This window comes from Varanus komodoensis, unplaced genomic scaffold, assembly GCF_004798865.1.
Source record: "Varanus komodoensis strain SLA01 unplaced genomic scaffold, ASM479886v1 scaffold1, whole genome shotgun sequence".
NCBI classification, from domain to species: Eukaryota; Metazoa; Chordata; class Lepidosauria; order Squamata; family Varanidae; genus Varanus; species Varanus komodoensis.
Window position 1 is genome coordinate 95789957 of NW_025335268.1, and position 23868 is coordinate 95813824.

General features: G+C 45.5%; 1 protein-coding gene and 1 long non-coding RNA gene across 2 annotated transcripts in view; one reads left to right on the top strand and one right to left on the bottom strand.

Annotated features, from left to right (window-relative positions):
* The window catches only part of LOC123026903, a 91820-nt gene that overhangs the window by 18345 nt on the left and 49607 nt on the right, over nucleotides 1-23868 (bottom strand). Inside the window, exon 2 of the long non-coding RNA XR_006415410.1 lies at nucleotides 17843-18095. This is a non-coding gene — a long non-coding RNA (uncharacterized LOC123026903). The remainder of the gene's footprint in view (nucleotides 1-17842; nucleotides 18096-23868) is intronic.
* On the top strand, nucleotides 3760-23730 carry FGF8 (fibroblast growth factor 8). The gene is made up of 5 exons (XM_044437086.1): nucleotides 3760-3791; nucleotides 3964-4000; nucleotides 6094-6274; nucleotides 18023-18129; nucleotides 23443-23730. The coding sequence occupies exons 1-5, from the start codon at nucleotides 3760-3762 to the stop codon at nucleotides 23728-23730; spliced, it is 645 nt and encodes a 214-aa protein (XP_044293021.1).

The window sequence follows — 23868 nt, forward strand, 5'->3', positions numbered from 1 at the left end:
TATTCAGTGCTGAGAATGGTGGCTTCTCTGTGGACATGGTCTTCCTTATGATGATTCCCAGGCTGTAGAACACCATTCCCAGGTCAATCATCAAGTTCCATTTTCCTATTTTCTAGGTGCCAGCTCACATTTTCATGTATGATATTTAACTGTTTTTAAGCTGTATGACTCTCTACTGTTTCTACAGCAGCTTTAAAAAATTGTTTTAATGCAGTATTTTTGCTTGTTGTAAGCTGCCTTGGGGCCAGTATTGGAGCAGCACATAGCTGTGTTAAACGAACAAACCCTCCTCCATTTCCCTAAACAGCTTGTGTCCATTTCTTTGGAATTTGCTGTATATTGTTTTTGTGAGGGAAATGTGTTCTCTCTTTTTTAGTGCTTCTATCACCTCGGGCCATGAGAAGGGCAGTCTGCTGGATCAGAGTTAAGGTCCATCTAGTCCAGCCTCTGGACCTCCTACATTAACCAACGCATCTCCCAGAAGTCCATCAGCTGAGCATGAAGACAGCAGTTCTCTTCAATGGCTTGTGGGTAACATCTGCTAGGCAGGGCCATGGAGGGGTCTGTTAAGTTATTTTGACTAGTTGCTATTGATAGACCTGTCTTCAGCATGTGTCTAACTGCCTCCAACTAGGGTTGTCAGAAATCCACACTGGATTAACATGTGCTTGAATTTCTATGAATTCATCCTGTGGATTCCATAGGAGACTGACTTTTGCTATGTCACTGCAGATTCTGTAGTCTTGTGGAGTGTTTAAAAAAGACTGTTAAGAGGGAGTTTGTGCAAATTCCCAAATTTGCTAATGTACATTAGCACTAATTCACACTTACACTAATGCATATTATTGGCGATTTACACATGCAGGATTGTGAAATCCACATAGATCCTTCAATTAAAAAAAAATCTGACTTTGTCAGGTGTCTTTCATTGACAATCTGTGAAACAGAAATTGAATGGACTTTGCAAGCACAAATATGCAAATTGTTATTAATCATCTCTTGGCTGTGAAGTCAATCACCTGTTGTATGGAGAAGCACTTCAGTTCTATTTTTTTCCCCTACCCTTTTGGTCTTCGTTATTTCAGCTCAGAACTTACTCATGAAGAAAGAAGTAAACTGTTCATGTGTCACCCCACTACAAGTATTCACCTTGCCCCACCCCTTTCACCGTAATACTTTCCCCCTTGTTTCCTGCATCTGGTCTGGAGCTTCTCCTGCTCTGGAGGAGGAGATGGATTGATCATTCTTATGACAGCTGCCTCTCAAAGTGGTTCATCCGTCAAATTTGGCAGGGGTGAGCAACTTGTCGATGTTTTGCCTATAGCTCCTATCAGGCCTGGTCAATGGTGAAGAACTGTAAATGCTTTTGCCCACAAGTTGCCCAACCTAAGCATCTCTGAAAACTGCACCCTCTACTCTGACACCCTTGTCCTTTCTTTGCTGTAGGGCTTATTCAACAGCCTTCCCCAGCCTGGTGTCCTGCAAATGTGTTGAATAAGCAGTCCTCATTCATTCCAGCTAGCTTTGGCCAGACTGACTTGGAATGATGCATGATGCGGTTGAGTGTATCTGGAGAGCACCAGGTTGGGAAAGACCCTTACATTTAGTTGACAGAAAGGAAATCTGTGCCTGCTCATGGAGCTCAAGTGCTGCAAAAGCCATATGGCTGAGCTGTGGCATCAGAACCAGGTTCAAGGGTTAAGTATCAGCCTTGACCTACATGAAGCCCTGAGGAAGCACTCAGCAGCCTTCATGGGCACGGTGTACTGGCTTTCCCTTTGTCAATTAACAAAGCCTTGCAGCTAGCACAGTTTCACTGGTTCCTCCTTCACATAACCTAGTGGGTTGAATCCAGCTTTAGGCATGCTTAGAGTAGTCCTATTGAAACCAGTGGGACAAGTATGTCACATCCTCTTGATTTCATAGGATCATAGAACTGAAGAGTTGAAAAGGGCCCTTGGACCCAATACCCCACCCCCTCCATTCAGTGGAGGACTCCAGATTAAACCATCCCTCTCAGGTGGCTGTACAGGTACAAGAATGACCTGGATTCGATTCACCATTACTTTACCCATAGAGTAGAATTGGAAGGGGTCAGAGGGCCATGTTACCTTTGTGACTATGCAAACTATGTTTACATTTTTGGCAAATCTGTTTGCTTGGAATGTATTGACATATTAAATGCTCATACAGAATTGGCAGGACTACTCTGTTGCTAGCTGCACGCAATGACAGGCTTAAATGCTTTCAGCCACACACATCACAATTTTCTTTGCAAGTTCCAGATTCTTCAGTGGCCTTGTTGCTAATGCACACTCCTTTACGTCTGCACTAGGCCTCTGACACCTTTGTGTAGATCTGTGGTCCCTGGTGGAAAAGCAGGAGAGCATACCTGAAGCTTACACTTATACCTTCTTCACATGCGCACGTGAATGCTATAAGGGATTTTTACAGGGATTTCTACTAAAGCATATCCTGGCACAGACCCCAGGAAGATACTTTTTACATTCCTCCACCAGTGACACAAAGCAGGTGCTTAGGCACACTCGCACCTTTCCACAGTGATTTGATGGTTCTAAGTCCAAGCGGGCTTGAGTGATGTTTGTACACCTTGACTATGGCGGCTGGAATTGCCCCAGCACACACGGAAGCTGCTGATCTGAAGGCGCCGTGCGTATGTACATGGGGAAAATGTGCAGCCGTGTCTGGCACACAGGTGCCATGATAAAGCGAAGAGGTGCGCTTGGATATCCCTTCACGTCCAGACACGGTGACTTCTCAGGCGGCCGCCCATTCACACGCTCTTCCCCGGCCAGACGCGTGTGCGTTTGTGTGTCTGGACGCGGGGGAAGCGGGCAGAGAGGGGGAACGCTCTCCAGAAGGTGCATCTGTGGCAGCCGCCGCTGCCTTCCAGCGTGGCCGACCGGTCCCGCCGGGGGGCGGTGGGGGGGAGCCCTGGTCGAGGGCCATCCCCGGACAGATGAGAAGGGGCTGGCACATTGGCGAGCGGCGCACAAGAGGAGGGACCAGGCCCGGGCCGGTGCGCACTGCCCCTCGGGCGCTCCGAGAGGCGCGCACACCCAGCCGCGCTCCCAGCGCCCTGCCCGCAGCGGCGCGAAGCTCGGGCTCCGCAGCCCGCCGCGAGCAGCCGGCGCTGCCCGGCCAGCCGCCCTCCAGGCGCGCCGCACCGCACCGCACCGGTGCCCGCGCCCTCTCCCGCGGGGGAGAAGCTGTCAGCCCGGCAGCCTGCACGGGGCTCGCGCGTCCCTTTCCTCGCCCCCGGAGCCCTCTTGACAGTCAGCGCCTGCCCCGCAGCCTCGCCGGACAGCGGCCGGGCCGGGCCGAGTCGCCCCCGGCCCCAGCCCCAGCCCCAGCCCCAGCCGCAGCGCCCTCTCCGCTTCTGTCGTCGCCAGCGCGCAGGCTTTGACGCCCAGTGGAGAGCGCGCAGCAGCCCCGGGAAGGCTCTCCCCTCCGCCGCCTCCGCGCTCAAGGGCATGGGCTGGCCACGCCGAGGGACGCCCTTATAGCGCTACTCGGGAGTCAGCGCGGCTCGGGAGCCGCGGGAGAGCGGCGCATTGGCAAGTGGCAGCAGCGCGCGCGGTAGAGAGGAGGCAAGAGCCCCCAGCCCGAGACCCCGCCAGTTAAAATAAACAAAAGGGGAGGAAAAAACACCCCCGCCCCGTGCTCCAAGCCGGCGGAGCCGCCAGCTCCTGCTTCTGCTCCGGTAACCGATCGAGTTACCGTGTAGAATCGCTCAGGATGAATCTCTTCTCTTCCATATTTAGCTATTTGTAAGTAACCGCTGATAAATTTGCTTGGCTTTACTGGCTTCCCCTTCCCCGCCCCCGAAAAACAGCTTCCCTGATTTTCCATCTTTATTTCTGTTCCATTTCAAAGGCAAAATCATCTCACCATCTACTTTGTTTTTCCCCCCCTTTCCTCCCTCCTTTTCCATTATTCTAGGCTACTGCACTTGTTTGCTTTCTGCTTGCAGGCACAGGTAAGGAACTGCTTTATTTTTAAAAAAAAACCCCTTTTGGGGTTTGTTTGTAGTAAATAGTCAAATGTGACTTTCTGAAACTTTTTTTAGTGAATGTTAAAAGGAGTTTTATAAAAGTGTAGATAACTAGTTGAATGAAAAGTGTTTCAGCAACTAAATAGATGCATCAGAGAATGAGATGCAAAGCAGTAGGCTGAACATTGTGGTTAAAGTAAAAATATATGTAAACCTAACTGAAAAATTGAGAGAGCAAACTTGAGAGAAGCGAGCCAGGATACAAGGCAGGAAATGAATGCTGATTAATTCAGACACTACTGAAATATTTCTCAAACCAATTTTGTATTTCAAATTGTAATCATTTTTGTTCAGGAATTTGGTTTTTAAAAACATTCTTAAGAGACAATGTTCCAGTAATAATTTCACAGTATTTCATATTATTAATTCCTGTTTGCTCAAAATTAGAAGTGCTATTAATTTCCACACTGACTGATACTGTGGAATCTATAACCTTTCTGGTTCAGTATTGATTGCAAATCCAGGGAGCAAAAGACAAACACTTGCAGAAAAATCCCCCCCATGAGAGAGAGAGAGAACAGGTGTAAGCTTTTGAGTTTGAGTGGCAATTATACCCTAATTGTGTAAGCTTAAAATACGAAGATAATTCTGAATGCAAGGGAGTTGTGTAAAAACAGTGCTGTCATATTTTGGGTTGTAATAATTTGGAAATCAAAGAGCTGGAGGGTTGTCCACATGGTCTGCTCATCAGAGCAGGCAAGGGAATCTGGAGACATTATCAAAAGAACCATCTATAGGAAATGTGCACGCACGCACACACACACACACACAGGGGAAAAGTGAGCTAAATTGTCAAGGGATGGTCTCTATAAACTCCCCCTTAGAGAAGGAGGTTTCTTTTCCATTTGTATGGAAGAACCATAGCATTTGACATGGGGGCTGAAGGTGTGGGGGTGGAAGAGGTTACTTCATGCACGGCCACCCCATGAGGTTGAAAGGAACAAATCTCCTCAACATTTGTTCAGAATACGTCTTTATAAATGTCAGGGGCAAACTAACCCCCTTCAGACTTAAAAGAGGAATTGGAGATGTAGAGGGGCTGGAAGAATTCTCCTAAGACCAAGTTGCAAGAGGAGAGAAACAGATTTGGGTAGCAGCAAAATCATTGTATAACTTACTGCAGTTACGCAGCCCAAATCATTCCATAACAGGCTTACAATTTGCTTTGAATGTGTGTGTGCAGGAGTGAGGGGGTGGGAAACCCACAGCCAGCCTCTGTGTATGGAAGGGCTCATAAATATTAGCTGGAAAGACAATTCCGAACTGCCTCAGCTGCTGACACAACTGATCCCTGTTTAAGGGGGATGAAATATGGCTCCCCCACCCCAATCTGACACTGGTTACTTTGGTCCAGGGCACAGAGGCCCTTGTAGCCCTACAGGGCAAAACTTGAATGGGCCAGTTGAAATAGCAGGAAAACAAGTGCTAAAGAAACAGAAACAGGTCCAGTAATTGGAAGTCACAGGATTATTACCTAACTGGAGATGTACACTGTGTAATGGGATTGCACATAAGTTGTGCCAGTGATCCTTGTGGCTTGCATCAGAGAGATCTGAATGATGGAGCTTGTTTGCCCAGGTGGTAATCTGGAGCAGACCCAGCAATTCCTGCTGAGTCTTCCTGGATTTTAATTGGTGTAAACTGGTTTGGGATCATGTCAGATACAACTCCATTGTGTTTGCAGCCTGGTTGAACACAGCACAAATCTGGGGAGATCTGTTTGAAATTTGAGCAGCCATACCAATTACAAAAGAAGAGCCAGAGTTACCTGATTCTGGGTCAGTATTCCAGAATCACCTTTGTTCACATTATATCCACACTAGTTTCCTGGTGATCCTGGTTATAACTTCTCAGTCATAGCTAGAATGGCAGTTTCTCTTACCAGTCCCTAAAAATCCTGGCTTTGCACTGCAGAAGCTTGGTGCATTCTCAAAACACACCAGGAACATGGCAAAATAATCTTTCTCAGAGGAGTAGAGATTATAATGGTGTGTTGTATATTTTTTAATTTCCTAAAGGTAACTGTTCAGTCCCCACCTAATTTTACACAGCATGTGAGGGAGCAGAGCCTGGTGACCGACCAACTAAGCCGGCGACTCGTCCGGACCTATCAGCTGTACAGTCGGACCAGTGGAAAGCACGTGCAAATCCTGGACAACAAGAAAATCAATGCCATGGCAGAGGATGGAGATGCTCACGGTAAGATTCTGTGTGCGGGCAGCAGGGCTGGGGGAGGGTGTACATGCAGCACAGTAATTGATGATTTCCGTTCCTTTTGTTAGCCAGAAATCATTACGAGCATTCAGAAGGCAGGGCGCTTGTGATGGAAGAATGTGGCAATCAATATTTGTAATAACAGTACATTGTTTTCCCTTTGAGAATCGGGATGATGATAGCCCTGCTTATGTGGAGGGGTCTGGGTTTTGTTTTTACACCTGATCTTTGACCACTCAAGTGTGTGGGAGGTGAGTTGCAGACTAAAAACTATATGTGCCCATTTGGTGGGGGAGGAGAGATGCTCAAACTGCTTTGAAGGAATGCCTTGTTAGTATCTTCCTTCAGTCTAGATCCAGCATCTCAGTAATACAAACATAAGGCCTTGTGGAGGATGTTTTCAACTTGGGACATTAAACCCGAGTTGTACAGTATCTTAGGCAGAGTTTGTTGCTAGCTATGCTCTAAGCACAGCTTAGGAGCTGAGTTCTGACAACACAAATCCTTGGCATGAATACTGGGCAACAAATTTCCTTTGGGAGAAATGGATATGACACCGGGAAACCAGGACAGAGTGAAAGTGTTAAGGAATTTAGCTCTGAATGTTATCTAGTCTTTCAAATGGTCATACCACATTCAAGTGGATGGAGAAGTTAGTGAAATTATGGCTACAAAAAACTGGGCATTTGGCCTCATCTCTGTAACATGCCTTATAAAAATTAGACACTATATAAGGCTACAACTATAGTCTTGCTTTGTTTTCAGATTGTTGGAGCAAATGTGCACCCTAATTTTGAAAGCACGTATTTGAACACATCACGATTAGAATTCCTGGTTTTTCACATCAGGCCCGATTTCACCTTCTCACTTAGAATGATTATGCCAGATATGCTTGCTCTCATAGTTTTGAGGTGGCTGAGGATTTTGTAATGAACTTTAATTGCTGGAGGGATTCCACACTTTCTTACTTATATTTAAACCTTTCAAACAAACTATCCTAGCCATAAAGCAGCCATAATTTGAGGTAGGTCAGTTTGTTTCTCCTGCTTAAATATCTGATATAAAAAGAGGCTACTTTAAATAACAACATTAGGTAAGAATAGAATGAAATGAAAGGAGTGCCTTGACAAAGAAAAGACCTCTATTAAAACATAATAAAGAGGTTAAGCAGTTGAAGAGCTAGGAAGCAAACTGAGCAATGATCTAAAACAGAAAGAGAATGCAAGCAGTTTTTCAGATGTAAAGTTTTAAAAGAGTCGCAAGTCTGTAAATGTTAAAATAGAGGTTCAGGATTGTTCTATATGAATCTCTAGAGAGACCCCCATGTCTGGAAGAGCTATTAAAACTCTTCTTACTTTCACCTTTTTAAACATTTCCTGAATACTTTCTCCTCTTCGCAGTCCAGTTAGGGGATCAAGTGTGCCTCGCTGCATTTTTTCTGCATCTACGTAGCCACTTTCCCTTCAAAGTTTGAGCACGAAACATAATTTTACTGGGATAAATCTGTCACTGAAGTGAAAGAATAGAGTTGAAAATGTTAAGCTTTCCCCCCCCCCCCATCAAAATCAACCTTTCACACTGTTAACATCTTATATTAAAACCTCACCTTTATCATTTTAAACAATATAATATTAATTTGGATGATTCTTCTTCTTTGGCTGCAGATTAAAAAAGTGATTTATTTCAGCCAATGACCATTTTCTCTGCTGTGACATTTTTATGGCTGACTTAATGTCAGGTCCATTTTTCTTGGTTATCTGTCTTGATTGTCAATACCTGGCTCGGTTTTCTAATTAGGAGCAAAGCCCCATGGATCATAAAGCTTGGTCCACCTCTGAGCATTGTTTAGTGATCTGTAATCTGGATTAAAATGATCTTTGTCTGTACGAGAGGAAAATGGTTTTGAAAGTGAATGATAATTGCCGTGTTTATTCCTGGTTGCATCTACTGGGGGATTGAGTTTGCTGCTGCAGACAGGTTGTTCTACATATTACCTTGTGAATGGGGTGAGGTCTACATGATATGTCTTTGTAGGCATCTTGTCCTTACTCTTCACATTTCCTGCCCCACTGCTCATCCACATCTCTGCTTCAGAGTAGGTTCAAGCCAGTAGGGCCTGCCAAACGAGCAGTGATTCAGCGCTAGAGGCTGGTCACCAAAGAGGCTCGTGTGGCAAGGCAAAGCCCACCAACAGGCAATAAATCAGAAAGAGCCTTTGAAAAGGTGGAAGAGAAAAAAGCATGTGTTGTTCTGCCTCTGTTCAGGGCTGCTTTTCTATGTCTCTCCATCAGGCAGCAAAGGGAGAGCATGGAAATTGATGCTCTTTAAACCTTTTACTACTCTCTTGATCGACCTTCCTTGCTCGTGCCCCCAAAGACAGATAAATAAGGGGACCTTGTCTATGTGACTCAATGAAGAGGAGTCGGGGGTCCAATTGCTGTTTGGTGAGGGGGGGTTTGCAGATGTTAATATTTTATAGGCAAGAGAAGTGCTAAAATTAAAGGGGTTGTAATGGGTCGGAAGAAGCGATGTGATGCTGTAATTCATATACAGCCCAACATGCTCACATGGGGGAGAGAGACACAGGACTCTGAGCACCGTGAGATGAGAGTGTTATGCAAAGGCTTTGGGCCTAGTTTAAAAGATTTGCCTAGATAGTTGTAGTAGCAAAGTATGAGACAGTCCCGAGCTAATGACATGGTTTTCTAGCCCTCCCACACCCTCCACTATAATGTTGCATGTGGTGGCTGTTTGCAGATGAAATCTGCTTCTTTTGCTTGAGAGAGGCAAAAGCTTTATGGAGTTTAACCTTTCTTATAGGCAGAGCATATTCACTAGAAGAGATTGAACCACAGCCTGACTGGGAAAGAGGGCAAGCAAAATAGTATCAGGCTTGAAATAGCAACCTGTATAAATAAAGGTTGCAATGTCAGAGGCTTTTGGGTTTTTTTTTAAAAAGGTAAGAGACTATGATATAGATGTGTACAATTATGCAGTGCACTCAAAGTGGAGAGAAAAGGAGAGAGAGAAGTATAATGTTTTTCTTCTACTTCCTACAGCAATTAGTGAAATTGTGGAATTCGCTATCAGTGATGACCATTAACTTAGATGGCTTTAAAAGGAGGTTAGAAAATTCATGGTGGATAAAGTTGTCAATGGTACGAATCATGAGGGGTGCATGCAACCTCCAGCAGCAACTGCTGGGGAACAACAGTTGGAGAAAGATGTTGCCCCTAAGTTCTGTTCCGGGGGCTCTCTGTGGGTATCCGGTTGGCCTTTGGTCTCATCCCATAGGAGTCTTCCAATGCTCCAATGCACTTTTGAGAGCAAAAGTGGAAGGATGTTCTGTTGCTGAGTATGTAACAAGGTATGTTTCCATGGGGAGGGACCTTTGCTTTCGGATTCTGTTCAGCCAACTGCAGCTTTCCCTGTGCCTGGCTGCACTAATATCTCGTGTCCTAATTCTTATCTAAAAAAGAGACTGTTGCTCTCCACAATCCATCTCAAAGCTTACTCCAGGCCCTTTGTCTTGCCATGACAATATTTAGGGTGCTGGTGATGGTGGGTGTGCTTAGTTCCTGTGAATCAACATACCTCTTGCATAATGTAGGTGTGCAATAATGTATTAACTCAAGGATGCTTAAGGCAGCAGGCCTGAGATTGTTCCATTTTTATTTTGGGAACTGTTGAATCTTAGATGCCATTCTTTATTATTTTTTATTGAAAGAATGACCCTTTAGTCAAGGTGAACTGCCTCCCCCCAAAACAGCCTCAACATTCTTTAAAAATGTAGCTAATTCCATGAAACCGAGCATCCATGATCTACCTGTGGAGGCCTACAGTTGTTTGAGTTCCAACTAAATAGCAGGCCAAAGGACAAGCTTTGTAATTCAGCTCTGGATTGAAAGATGTGATCAAAAGCAATCAAACAAGCTCCTGTCCTGCAAGCTAAGTTTGAAATATGGTGGGTGGGAGAAAAAGGAATGGCTGAGGCCTGATTAATCCTCCTCAGGTATTACTGAGAAGGAAGCATTAAGGAATGTAGTGGCCCTTTAAACCAGCTGCCCCCAGCTTGATGTGTTGCTGTAACTCCCATCATTCCCAGCCAATAAGAGTAGTAGTCCACATCTGAAGGGCACCAGGATGGAGCAAACTACTTTATGTACTGACTTCATGGCCAAAGCACTGAAGAACTTCCTACTATCCTATTCAGATAGGATGCACCCCATCCTTTTGGCGTGTCCAAGGAAACCAAATCAAAGAGAGTTCTGTCCACAGCCAAAGTCGAAGATCTGTACAGCAGAGTCTGAATGATGCTATAAAACAAATGAAAAGATCGACACCTACCCTGTTGATTTTAAACTATAGCTCTGATGTGGACAACTTGAGGCCTTCCAGATATTTTAGCCTACAAGTCCCATAATTCCTTACCATTGGGTATGCTGGCAATGGCTGATGGAAATTGTAGGCCAGAACTTCTGGAGAACCATACTTTGCTCAGCCATGCCGTTGCTCAGCACCAGAGCACATGCTGTGTATGCAGAATATCCCAGGTTTGATCCTTGGCATCTCTAGGTTTGGCTGGGGAAACTGCCTGAAACCCTGAAGAGCTGCTGCTAGTCAGTGTTGACAATACTGGGCTAGATGGACCAAGAGTACAGGGCAGCTCCCTATCTTGCTAAGCATATAGCTCTTCTAGGACTTATTTAGGAAACATTTATACCACTTTATCAAATGTACCTCAAGGAACTCCTTCTGTTTCAGTGACAATACACATTTTCCTAGTTTTCAAATTATCAAAATATATTGTTGCTGGGCCAATGTGCTGCTCCCCACACACAACCCCTAGCTAGAAGTGCTGTTGTGATCTTGAGTCTTGAATGTGGTTGTGCATCATGGCTGGTTGTCAGGTAGATATTCTCCTTCCCTCCACAATCAGATTGATAATGAGGCAGCCTGGATCTTTGTATCCCTCACCACATGCCTTAACCATGTGGTGATCTGAATACTAGCGCTCAGTTTGCCAACAGGAGAATGAGAGGTGAAATGGACCAACATCAAGACTAAGCGGGAAGAAGTCCCTTGTCAACACTCTTGCCTATTCCCTCCTCTAGCAGCAAGTCTTCATACTTTGGCTATTGGACATTTACACAACAAATGCTTAAATAGTTGCTTTGGGTGTTTCCTGAGTTCAAATGAGAAACCTTTACTGGCCAAAATGTCTCTTCTGTTGAAAAATGTCCCTCTTCCTTTTTCTAGCTTGCATTATTAACAGTATTTGCAAGTGTCATGTTGGGGAAGAATGGGGTGCATTCCCAAATTGGCATTTGCTGAAGCAAGACCTCTACAAGAGTGGGTGGGAGGACTGGTAGGAGACAGCGGGAAGGTGTTTTACCCTTCCAAGTTACTTTTTTTTCTCCTGGTCAGGAGCTTACTTTGAGTATTGGAGACTTGATGGGAGAAACAATGTGTCAAAAGGCCTGCAAGGGGGCAGGCACATTTGGGGTGACAGTTAAGCATCCCCTACTAATTCCCCTCTGTACCACCTCCTGAGGCAAACACAAGCCTCCTAAAGTGTCTTTCTGCGCTAAAGGTCACTGCTGATTGTGTCCATTGCTAATGAAGACTTCAGCTGAACTTACAACCTGGGAATGATATTGTCATTGAGCATTTCCAAACTTTGCTCCAAGCCTAGTTAGTTTTAGTCCTTCTGCAAATCCTCCACCCTTATTTTGTTCAGGATAAGGAGGGGGACAGGTTGGGGTTTGTATTTCAGTCCACAACCTGGTGTGTAGTCCAGGAGTGTCAGACTACAACTCAGTGACCAACATTAATGGGGCTTCTAGTCCAGTGCATCTGCGGGGCACTAGGATGCAGAAGGCTGAACTGATCATCTGAATGCAGCTCATTTGCTTTACAGGGGAGTGCTGTCATCCTGTCTTTAAAAGAGTGTGAGTGGCTTTTTATGATTTGATAAACCTTAATGGGTAATGAGCCATGGTGGGTTGTTGTGGCATGTGAACCTGGACTATTTCCTGCAAGGTGGATTATTTGTGGGCAACAAGCCACCTTATTAAACCATGGCTTGTGCTACAGGATGTTTTAACCATGATAGGTTGGCATGTCATCTGAAGTGAGGCAACAATCTCCATCATGGGTGAAGGGAAACAGTGAGTGAGCCTCTTGGCAAGGCCAGCAAATCTATCTTGCCAAGACTGCTTCATCCACTACCAATGGAACTGCTTCACTGATGGCACAGTGGCAGAGTGGAGTGGCTGCCCCTGCTACATTCACCGCCCTGCCCTACCTTGCCACAATCACAAGCCCTTGTGTACTTTCTGAGTATTGTTGCCCCCTTACTATTCTGTGCTTTTTGCAGAGAACACGGTTTGTGATCTCCAAGCTGACAGCTAGTAGCCCGTTCAACGTATTCAAGCAGCACACTGCAGGGGTGTTCATTGCTTTTAAACAATAAAATTGTGCCCCAAATGTGTGAAAATGTTTTCTTTTTAACATTTTTCTAGTTGGACTTGTGCAAGTGCATGTGTGTGCACTTTTGTGGATCCAACATGCCATATCTTGCCTGGACAATGTCCTGCAGGTTACTTGCTGTCAAAGTCCAGCAGGCCCCACTCATGGGTATCCATCCAGAGAGGTTGTCAAAAGCTTTTTTTAAAAACTTGGTTTGTTTTGACAACTGTCAAAAGGTGAACTGTCAAGAGAAATCAAAACTGAGAGTGATATTTGCTTGTGAAAAAGGGGTAGCCAATAGATCACCCTTCAAACCCTTTCCTCAAGGGGTTTTTTTTGGGGGGAGGATCTGACTTTTGTCAGTTTCTTTTCACTTTTCCACTCTTTGGGAGGAAAAGTACAAGGCACTTCCTTTAACAGGAGCACGCTTGTCAAAAACTGCAGAGAACTCTCAAAACATCCCTTTTGAAAAGAACCAGAATTTTCTATGTGCTAAGGGGAAAACAGCGTGGCTTCTTCCTGTTGCAAGGTTAGTCCTTCTCTTACCCAAATTTTTGTACAGGTAATTTTTTATGCTATTGCCTTTGACAGGGGACTTGCAGAAATATCCACAAAGACTGAAATGCCATAAAACTGATCATTAAGTTGGCTGAGCATGGGGAGAGGAGTTTGTTTAATGTTTGGCCTAGTGATTAGAATGAGCTCAGTGAAGTAGGGTTGTACTTGGGTGGGTGGGATCAGGTAGCCACAAAATAGATGCACGAGATCGGCTTTTCACTATCAGTTTTCAAGGTCTCTTTAGATCAACCTTTTCCAACCTGGAACTCATGCTTGCTAAGGAATGCTGGGAGTTGAAGTCCAGAGGATGCTAGCTTGCAAAGATAAATTTAGATCCTCCTGTCACATGTCTACAGATAAACTTTGCTTTTGTGGAAATGAGGGGGCACCCAATAGCTATAGGCATAGATGTCACAAACCTCGTACAGTTTGAGAAGATTCATCTGAGCAGCTACACAACACCTTTTTCCTAGCACTGCTTTCCATACTTTCAGCTGAACATTTGCCATGTACATGTTGTATCTTGAACTCCGAGCTCTAGAATAGGCACTGGCTTACTATTCCCTGCACTACTATAGCAGCTGAAATACTTGCTGCATCTGGAGACTTTAGACAAAGAGCTACCAAATCCCAGAGACTCCAGTAATGTGCCATTTCTCTCAATAAAACTATGTAGTTGGATCTCTCGCATCACTCAGTTTGAGCAACTTGTTGCATGGACTTCATCTGCAACCATTTTGCTATCTTTCTGTCCGAAACTCTCATTTTATCTATAGTTTATCTACTGGTGTTTGAACTTCATGACTTACCTTTCAGCCTGTCCATCTTATGCTCTGCCATTCTTATCTATACCAGTGACTGAGGAGCTTGGGCAAGAGGAGCACCCATCTTGCACCCAACCTGTTTGAGGGTTCCTGTGGGCAGCTGGTGTACAAAGTGTTGGACTGAATTGACCTTTGGTCTGATCCAGCCCGGATTTCTTATGTGTTCTTTGCTGCTGCTGCTGGTTTCTCCTTTACAGTTTCCACCTGTAATAGATCTGGCCAAGTTTGCGGACATTACTGACTTGGGATGAAGGAAGGCTGGTGTCAAGAATAGGCAGGGTTGGGGACCTGGCAAGGGACCACATCCCAGAATGGGCCCACTGACAGCCCGCTGAAGATCCCTCTCCTCCTCACTGTTAAAACCTGCTTGTTGCCTTGCCCCTCACCCAGGCCCAGGTTGTGGGTGAGGAAGAACAGCGGATGCTCCTGCTTGATTGTTCATAGGCTCTTTGCCTGCCAAGCAACTGAGAGACAGCAGTGAGGAGAAAGAGGATGAGGAGCAAGAGCTGCTAAGGACACTGGCCATGAGAAAGCAGACTCACTGAGAGGGGGAGCCCACAGAGGCTGTCTTGCCCAAGTATCTGCAAAAACCCAGAATGGGCACTGGGCTCAGATTATAGTGTAATGGTAAGAGATGCATTGCTCTAAATCTGGTCTTGCCTCAATAATGTAAGAAGTGGGAGGGGAATGATTCTAAGGGTAAAAGGGACATGCAACTGCATGGGAATGGAAGCCTTCCTCCTCCAACAACTTATCTCTCTGTCATGGGAACTCTCTCTCCTGGACAAGCTCCAACACTGGGGTGAGGCTGCATCCCCTTTTCTCTTTAAACTGCTCCCACCACCCTGGGTTGTCTATGGATGTGGCAGATCTGGGTTTGAGGAAAATGGTCATCCACCTTCCGTACCAGTCCTTGAACTCCTGTGAGGGCTTGGCGGCACAAAACCTGCCAACATATATTCAGAATGTTTTCTCTAACCATGAGGACTAGGGATAGGGTGGCCACTTACCAAGAAAGATACACATTTGCATACGATTTGCATATGGTGATTTAGACAGAGCCATGCAAATTTAGGTATTCTTATTATTTAAATAGAAAAGTGGTACATATTAGTGCAGAAGATTGTGAACAGGTGACCTGGGTGTCTTGCTCAGTGCTGTTGTGGGGCAACTTGAAAGCTCAGCTCTTCCTTCTGATGGGCTTTTATCACTAAACTAGACTTGGATGGGGCATTCCTTCAAACAGGTGTGTCCTTCAAAGTAGAGGGCAGTCCTCTGGCAACCCTTCAAATATGGATGGTCTTCTATAAAAGAGAATACCTGGCCACCCTATTTTTGCAGGAGTTCCAGCTAGGATTTTGTGCCACTTTTGGGAGTAGCAAGCTGGAGCCAAAACTTAGTCTGTACTTGCTTATTGTGTGGTATGGTGTGTCTTCTCCCAACCGGTGGTGTCCCCTCCCAATTCTGGCATGCACAGGTATGAGGGAGGATGAGACAAATTAAGATCAAAGATGGAAGATCTGTTTTATCTGCTCCCAAGACATGATAAATGTCATTCACCTGCATGGCTCAAATTTAAATTCTTGTAGCTGCTGCTGCTTTAGGAAAGGGAAACAAACTCTGCAGTGGCTCAGGTATCACTGAAAAAATGGCTTCCTGAATTCTAGCTTAGGAATGCATCCTCCTTTTAAAGCCATAAAGGGCAAAAACAGCTTTTCAGCTCTTCATAAGAGTCTCTGGCACCTCGAATCCACAACCACCAAAAAACTGCTGCACAGAACAAGAATTCTGTTCTATTTCTTTTGACTTTTCCATGATGGGATGGACAAAATGGCATTTTGGGGCCGGATCCAGCTCTTTGGGGTTTGTGCAGCAGCAAGACGAAGGGGACAACTCATTGATCTGCGATTTGCATAGCTGCTTTGAAAGTCAATCAATGCCTCCATTAAAAAAACTGAGACTAAATCAATATGCCCTCTCTTCTCTCACAAAGGTGAAACGCATTAAGGGGCCAGCTTTACCCTTCCTGGTTTCCTCTACCAGCTGCAAAGTCAGCATCAATGTAGAGAGAGACAGAAAGAGGACTTAAACCATCATGCAACTCTTAAGCTACAGAGAATAGAGATGTAACAAGAGTAGGAGGGCCAGAGAGAACAATACCAAATTAGAACATTACCCGCCCCCCACCACCCTTTTACCCAGTTCACACTTCTTCCTTTTAAAACAGGAGCTTCCTAGGCTATTGCTGACCAAGGCTTTGTATTCTGTAGTCCAAACTCCCTCAACATCCTACCTGCCAGCGATTTCAGACTTCAGCTCCCACTGGCCCCAGCCAACCTGGCCAGGAATTCTAGGGGTTGCACTCCAGCATCTGGAGAGCACTGACCTGGGAAAGACTGCTGTAGTTTCTCTGTGTTGTTTGTAACAGTCATTTGCTTTGTTCTTTTGCCACAGGAAGGGAGTAGGGACTGTTGTAAATAACTGGGAGGCGCTTGGTTTCAGTAGTTGAAGCAACGCAAGAAAACATTCGATTTTTGGCTACCTTTTGAAACTGGGCCTGATTCTGACTCTTGCTTGGATTTAGGACCGCTGTGTTCTGAAGAGGTTTTGTTTATATGTGAAGGGAAGTGCTATTGCGCCACGTGGGTGCCTTGCCGCTCCTATGGGTAGACCCTCCTTCCCCAACCTGGTACTCACCAGATGTTTTGGAATGCAAGTCCCAGGATTGCTGTGAGTGCTGTGAGTTGAAGTCTGCAACACCAGGTGGGGAAGGCTGTAGTAGGCAGTACATGTGGAGACTCTCCGGTCCTGGCATACAGTAGGAAACACTTCATGGGAGACAGCATGCAGGGGACTCCTCACTGTTATTTCTGATCTCAGACTGGAGATAACGGTGGGATGCAGACAGTGCTGGGAGAAGAGGCTGCCCTTCCCAGTGCTGGCTGAATCTGTTTGCACGATGCCCCCATGGGGTGAGGCACACATGGAGACTCAGCTGATGCTGGGAGTGGCTGCTGTGCCCATCACCAGCCAAGTTCTGCCTCCTGCCCCCACCGCTGAGGACTTTGCAGTTGCTCCTCCCAGCACTGGCTTAACTTCTTTCCTCTTGCTGAGAAGCTTGGGGCTTGGTACCTCTCTCAGCAGGGAGACAGGCAAAAAGGTGGGGCACTGCTGGCAGCAGGTGTGGCCACACTCCGTGACATTCATCCAGCCTGCAGAGGGCCCGCTGAGGGAAAATTCAGCCACCAGCTAAAACTTGCTCTCAGTCTTTGGTATACAGAGTTGTTACTTTTGTCAGCTGGCTCTGGCTAGCATATAAGTCAGAGAAACAAAGAAATGTATAAAGTGCTTGATCTGATTTCTTGATTTGGTCCTTGATTTCCTATAAACATCTCTCTACCTGCCTTTGCTTGCAGCATGGATTCTGAAATGATGTATTTCCAGTAATTTAGAGCATCACCTGTATAAAATGGAAAACATGTATTTTCCATTTTATACAGGTGATGTAACATAGGTCAAGAAAGTGGGTAGTTATGGTGTTACGGTGTTGGTACACAATACAATAAAGAGATGGGCAAGGCATGGAAGCTACAAACTATTTGCACGTCTCAGAATGTTTTGTTTTCAAATGTTGCAACTGATCACAAGGATAAGAAAAGTCCTTTACATGGACCCCACTGAGTTCCTATCCTTGACCCACCTTGATCTCACAGAACACCCTGACTGCAGAATGCTACCGCAGGGACGCTCTTTGTTGTGTGATTCTTGCTGCCTTAGAAAGTGCTCATTCTGGAAGACTGCTTTTCCTCTTGCAACACGGTGTGCTGTCCATCTTGTAAAATTCACAGACTTCTTTTGCCATCCTCTTTTTCCTCTCCAGCCAAGCTCATCGTGGAGACCGACACATTTGGGAGCCGAGTGAGAATTAAAGGAGCTGAGACAGGATTCTATATCTGCATGAACAAGAAGGGAAAGCTGATTGGCAAGGTAAAGAGAAAAGCAAGTGAAATTTGTAAGACTTCTGGGGCACGGGAAGAGTGTGTGTAAGACAGCTTGGAGCCCAACAGGAGGTTGAGCAGAATACTTTGGGAGAGCAAAATATGGAGATGGAAAGGCAAAGGGGCATATAAGTGAACCTGCAAGTGAGCCCATTGCATGCATTGGTTCATGCTGCATATCTTTCAGCAGCCCATGGAAATAACTTCCACTAGGTACAGTCAGTGTCATAAAAGGGGTAAAATTCAAATACACCTCTATAGATGAGCAAAGCTGATGCAACTAAAGCAGTACCAGCTCCTGGTTTTGAAGGGCCCTCAGGCAGATGCCTTTCCTAGGCCTGTTCCCCCGGTGAGTCCACCTTGCCACCATTGCCACCAACTGCTCTTGCTCCTCTCTTGCTCCTTACTGCTCCCACTTGCAGGGAGCAAGTAGACCACTGTATCTGCTGCGTCTCACATCACCACTGGCCCCAAAGCATGAAACAAGCGAACAGTTTCGAGTGGTGAAGATGAGGAGCATCCCCTGAAGTCTGTTGTCCGTGGGCCCCTGCTGGACAAATCTGTCCGTGTGGTCTCTCTGTAGGTGCTCAGCCATGCCAGCCCTGACATTCATGCACTGTAGTTTTAGCTTCTGACATCTCACAGCAGAACCTGGGTAAGCAGGGACTGACTGGAGCCTTGCAAAGATCTTCAGTGTTTAAGTGTTTCCTTTTTGGTGGAAGGAGTAGTTGTTTTCTTTAAAGGACAGCTTTCTTCTCCTTGTGGTTAAGAAAAGAATGCTGCAACAGTGCAACATCTTTTGCTTTAGTGTGCAATCATATGCATGTCTGGACAGACAAAAATCCTGCAACTCTCAGCTTTCCCCAGAATTGTGCCCTTGATAGTTTAAAAACTGGAAAGTATCTTTACGTGGGACTATGTAATCCCAAGGATCTTTCATAATAATCACCTTTGTTAGCATGGCCCCTTCTCCCAACATAGCTAGCTATTCATTCTACTGTTCCATGTACTTCATGTCTCTCAGCCTTAACAAAAACAGCAAAGGTCATATCTCTATGTGTGCTTACTTACAAGTCAGTCCCATTGAATTCAATGGGCTTTGTTTCCAGGTCCTGGCTCCACTACACCACTGTAACTATACACTAATATGATATAGCCAAGGAAAGAACTGGCATCAAAATCCCTTGCACTCCACCTCTACCTAACTATGGCTATCAATAAGCATCTCCTTTGCCTGGCAGCTCCTTGACATCTAGTACAACCTGTTAGTGTTCTTGCAGTTAGTGCATAATTTAAAAAAGGCATATGCAAATCTATGTAAATTTGCATTCAATAGGTAAATCTTTTTTGTGCAGTTTTTATTTTGCTTTAAACATGCACAGCCCTGAGGAAAATCCTTGCCAGCCAGCCAGCCAGGCAGCCAGCCACAGCACTAAGCTCCTAACCTACTGATGAATTCTAGGGCTGCCATTTCTTCCAAAGACATTCCCCACCCAGCTACTGCTATTTATTATGTTAGCAAATAGACGTCATGGGGAGGAAGTTCAGATCATTCCCGGGATCAGATTGGAAGAGATCCGGATCAGATGAGAACAAAGGATTACAGATACCTTTTCCACACTACAGTCCACATCTCAGTTCCCCAGCCAAGGGGCAATCTCATAAAGAAAGACCATGCATGTAACAGCTTATCATTCTGCCTAGTTTTCTTCCTTAAAAAGAGGATGTTGGGTGACATGTATTAAATAAAATCTGCTTTTAAAATCACTCTGTGGACAGGATGTACTTGTTTCTGCTCTCAGTGCTTTGGTAATGGATGACACTGAGTGGCTGGGGGGAAGGCAGCCGCCACATGCTCTCTCCTTCATCCGAGAAGAGACTCACAAGTACCTTTCCTGCCCACAATTGTCATGGTTCATAGGCAATGTCAAGAGTAGGTCTGGCTGAGCACCTGCCAAGGATCCACATCCCAACAGGGAACCACTGACAGGAATCCGCTGGAATTGCCCCCTTTTTCCACCACTGCACCCTGCTTGTTCAAAGTCCTCTTGTTCTGTCCCAAACAAATGGTAGTGACGAGGAGGAGGAAGAGCAGACGCCACTGCCAATGGGCTCATTGGCTCTGTAGCTTGCAAACAAGCAGGGGGTGGCTGTGACTAAGGAAGAGTGGGAGGAGCAAGAGTGGCTGCTGACAATGGCAGTGAAAAGACAGAAGTGTTAAGGGAGTAAGTCCATTGAGGTATCTTGCCTAAAGGCTCTCTGAAACCTGGAGCTGGCCCAGTAGGAAGCTGCCTTATGCCAAGTCAAAGCGTGGACCATTCAGTCCAGTCGTGGCAGCTCTCCAAGGTTTTTCCAGCTGAACCTGAGAATGCCAGGAATTGAACTGGAGAATGTGTGCATGCAGAGCAGGTATACTACCTGTGAGCCACAGTCTTGGAGCAGAGAATATTTGGTCATGGCAGCCTAAGTGCAGTGCGCCTCTTGGGACCCTCCAGTCACTGTGGATGCACAGATATTACTTGCACCTATGAAGGCTGATCCTGCATGTACACATAGACTAAGTGCCCTGAATTCTTTTTCGTCCGTTGTATATATATTTTAGCATCCCTTAACAGCATTTCAGTTTGCAGGAGGAGGAGGTGCAGCCAGGTTTGTGCATATTTTGTGTGTGTTTCCTGCCTTCAACTCATTTCATGGCACAAATCTTGTTAGGCCTGCAAGGGTCTAGGACCACCTCTCTCCTGCATTAGAAACAAGAAGCAAGGCATTTCTGAAATGAAGAGTCTGATCTTTTGTTCCCTTCTTCATGCCAATGCCTGCATCCTGGAAGCCTTCCACTTAGCACTGTACCACCTTCTTTGCCCTATCCTTCCCAAAATAATTATGTTACCAGTGCATTATTATTAGAATAATGCCAGTGCATTATGCCAAAGCTACACACTACACTCCTCCATCCCCGATGTCCAAGCCAGAAGAAATGTTGGTTTATTTATTTACTAAAAGCTTTTCTATCCTATCTCGGGATGGCTTACAAATGTTGTCATTAGTTCACATTTATTCAGACACACACTTCTTCCCCAGTGTAAGATTTGCCCCTTGGCCAGAACTGCAGAAAGTTAATTTCCCCACCCCCCAAATAAGCCAAGCCACAAAGCAGAAGAGTCATAGCTCAGTGCATATCGTTCAAGGCTTAATCCCAGAGTCTCTAGGGAACCCTGGGAGAGTCCAGTGTCCAGTCAGTGCAGAGCAGCCTCATTTGGACGTCAACCCTCATCAGCTGCAGCCAGCTTGCGCAAAGGTCAGAATTTGGGGTCTTGTTGTGTGCCAGGTTAGGAAAAGCTGGTGCAGGCGATACTGAGCAACATGGACCAATGGCCTCCCACTGTGTTCTGTATTCCTGTGTAAGCACCGAGTTTGTTTTCCTAGCAGTGGACCTTGCCAGATTATCAACTTACCCATGAGTATTCCACTCATTCTTTCTGTCCTCCTCACCTAGTTGTGCTCCTATTTCTTTCATTTTTCCCCTTGGGTGTGCCGTATATGCAGTCTGTTCCAGATTGTTTGTTTAGTCACAAAGTCATGACTGACCCATCACGACCTCATGGACATCATACCTCCAGCTCTCCTGTCCTCCTCCACCCCTTGGAGTCCACCCAAGGCCACACCCACTGCCCCAGTGACTCCATCTAGCCATCTCATCCTCTGCTGTCCCCTTCTCCTTTTGCCATCAGTTGTTTCCAGCATCAGGGTCTTCTCCAGTGAGTTGTTCCTTTTTATTGGGTGGCCAAAGTATTTGAGTTTCATCTTCAGTATCTGGCCTTCTAAAGAGCAGTCAGGGTTGATCTCCTCTAGGACTGACTGGATTGGAACCAATCAAAGAAAAGAGAAGAATAACTTACTCGTATTCTGATGCCTATTTGCATGCCTGATGAATTTGCTTTGTTTCTCAGGGATAGGTTGGAGTGGTAGAGCTGATGTGGCTTGTACTTGAGGTGCTCACCTAGGCATCTAGGACTGGGTTCAGACAGCACAATAACCCACATTCTAATATTAAGTGTGAGTTGTCATTGAAACATGAACTGTTGTTGAAACACATGTCATCATGTTACCTAAAGCCAACCAAGGGAAGAAGCAATGGTGAACAACCCACAGTTCACAACACAACAACAAAACATGGATTCTGTTCATGGGGTGTCTGTGGTTAAGAAGCTATGGCTTCTTAGTGCAGCTGACTTTGGACAACACAATAACACATGTTTCAGCAACAACCCAAATTCAATCCATACTCAGCCTTTGAATGTGTGTTCGGACACACTGTAAAAACTTTGATCTTCAACAATGGCACCACTCCTGGGCTGCAGTAAGTCCACATGGTGTTTATAGCTGCAGTGTTCTTTGCAGTTCTGGGGAGAACACTTCCAGCTATACAAAACAATCTTCTTTGCACAGAACTATATGCTTGCTAGCTGCCTTATGCTCTCTACCCTGATGGAAGGTTGAGGGTGTACGAAAGACTAGGAATTCACAATCTAGGTAATTTCACTTGGCGGGGGGTGGCCCTGTGCATTGGTGCAAAGTGTCAGGTGAGGGTTGAATGTGGGCCTCCTAACAGACCTATTTAAAGCTCTAATGAGTTGGATGGCATTCAGATAGTGACACTCATTAGCGACATCCCAGGTCTGCCAGGTTTTCTAATAAGTGCTAAGGATACTTTGCACCTTCAGGAGGTGGGATCTTCTCTGTCAGTTTAGGTCTACACATTAAGACAATGAAAGATGCACTATAGCCAAACATCAACTAATAAATAGCCGGAGGAATCAGATAGATGTAGACTGGGTGTGCATGTGTGAAAGGAAGATCTCAGATGTACTTCTCAATTTTCATAACTCTGGAGCTAGCAAAGTCTGGATATTTCTGTTTACTGAGTTTTCAGATAATCAAATAACAATTATCAATGCTGGTGCATTCTCCTGCTCTTATAATTCATACTTACCACCAACTTTAAAATTGATATCTTGAATTTTTGTGGCTTGTACAAAATAGGAAAAAAGTTTTGAAAATATGATTCATATAGTAAACTTTCAGAGTATAACCAAAGAATGTTGGTTGTTGTTAAGGATGGCTGGCTCAGTGGGGTTCTTGTTCTCCCACAAAAGGAAGCACAGGGCACCTACAAAGTTGTGCTCAGGGGCTTAGGCTAGCTTTCAAGTGTTCCATTTGAGCTGATGCAGGGATAGATGAAAGGACTGGAGGTTTCCTTTTTAAAATCTGTGCCATTGTCTTCTCTTGTTCCCATCTGCAGAGCAATGGCAAAGGCAAGGACTGTGTCTTCACTGAGATTGTGCTGGAGAACAACTACACTGCACTGCAGAATGCCAAGTACGAAGGCTGGTATATGGCTTTCACCCGGAAGGGTCGTCCCCGCAAGGGATCCAAAACTCGTCAGCATCAGCGTGAGGTTCACTTCATGAAAAGGCTGCCCAAGGGACACCAAACGACCGAGCCTCACAGACGCTTCGAATTTCTCAATTACCCTTTCAACCGGAGGAGTAAAAGGACTCGGAACTCGAGCCCAAAGCCCACTCCTTGACTACTAGTGCCACTCAGGTCCACCTTCCTTTCCCTTTGCTCCAGGACATTGTGTAGAGACTTAATTGATGGACAGTGATTAGAGACTTACCTATGACGATGATTTAAAAGGGGGCTGGAACAAGAGGGGGGAAAACTT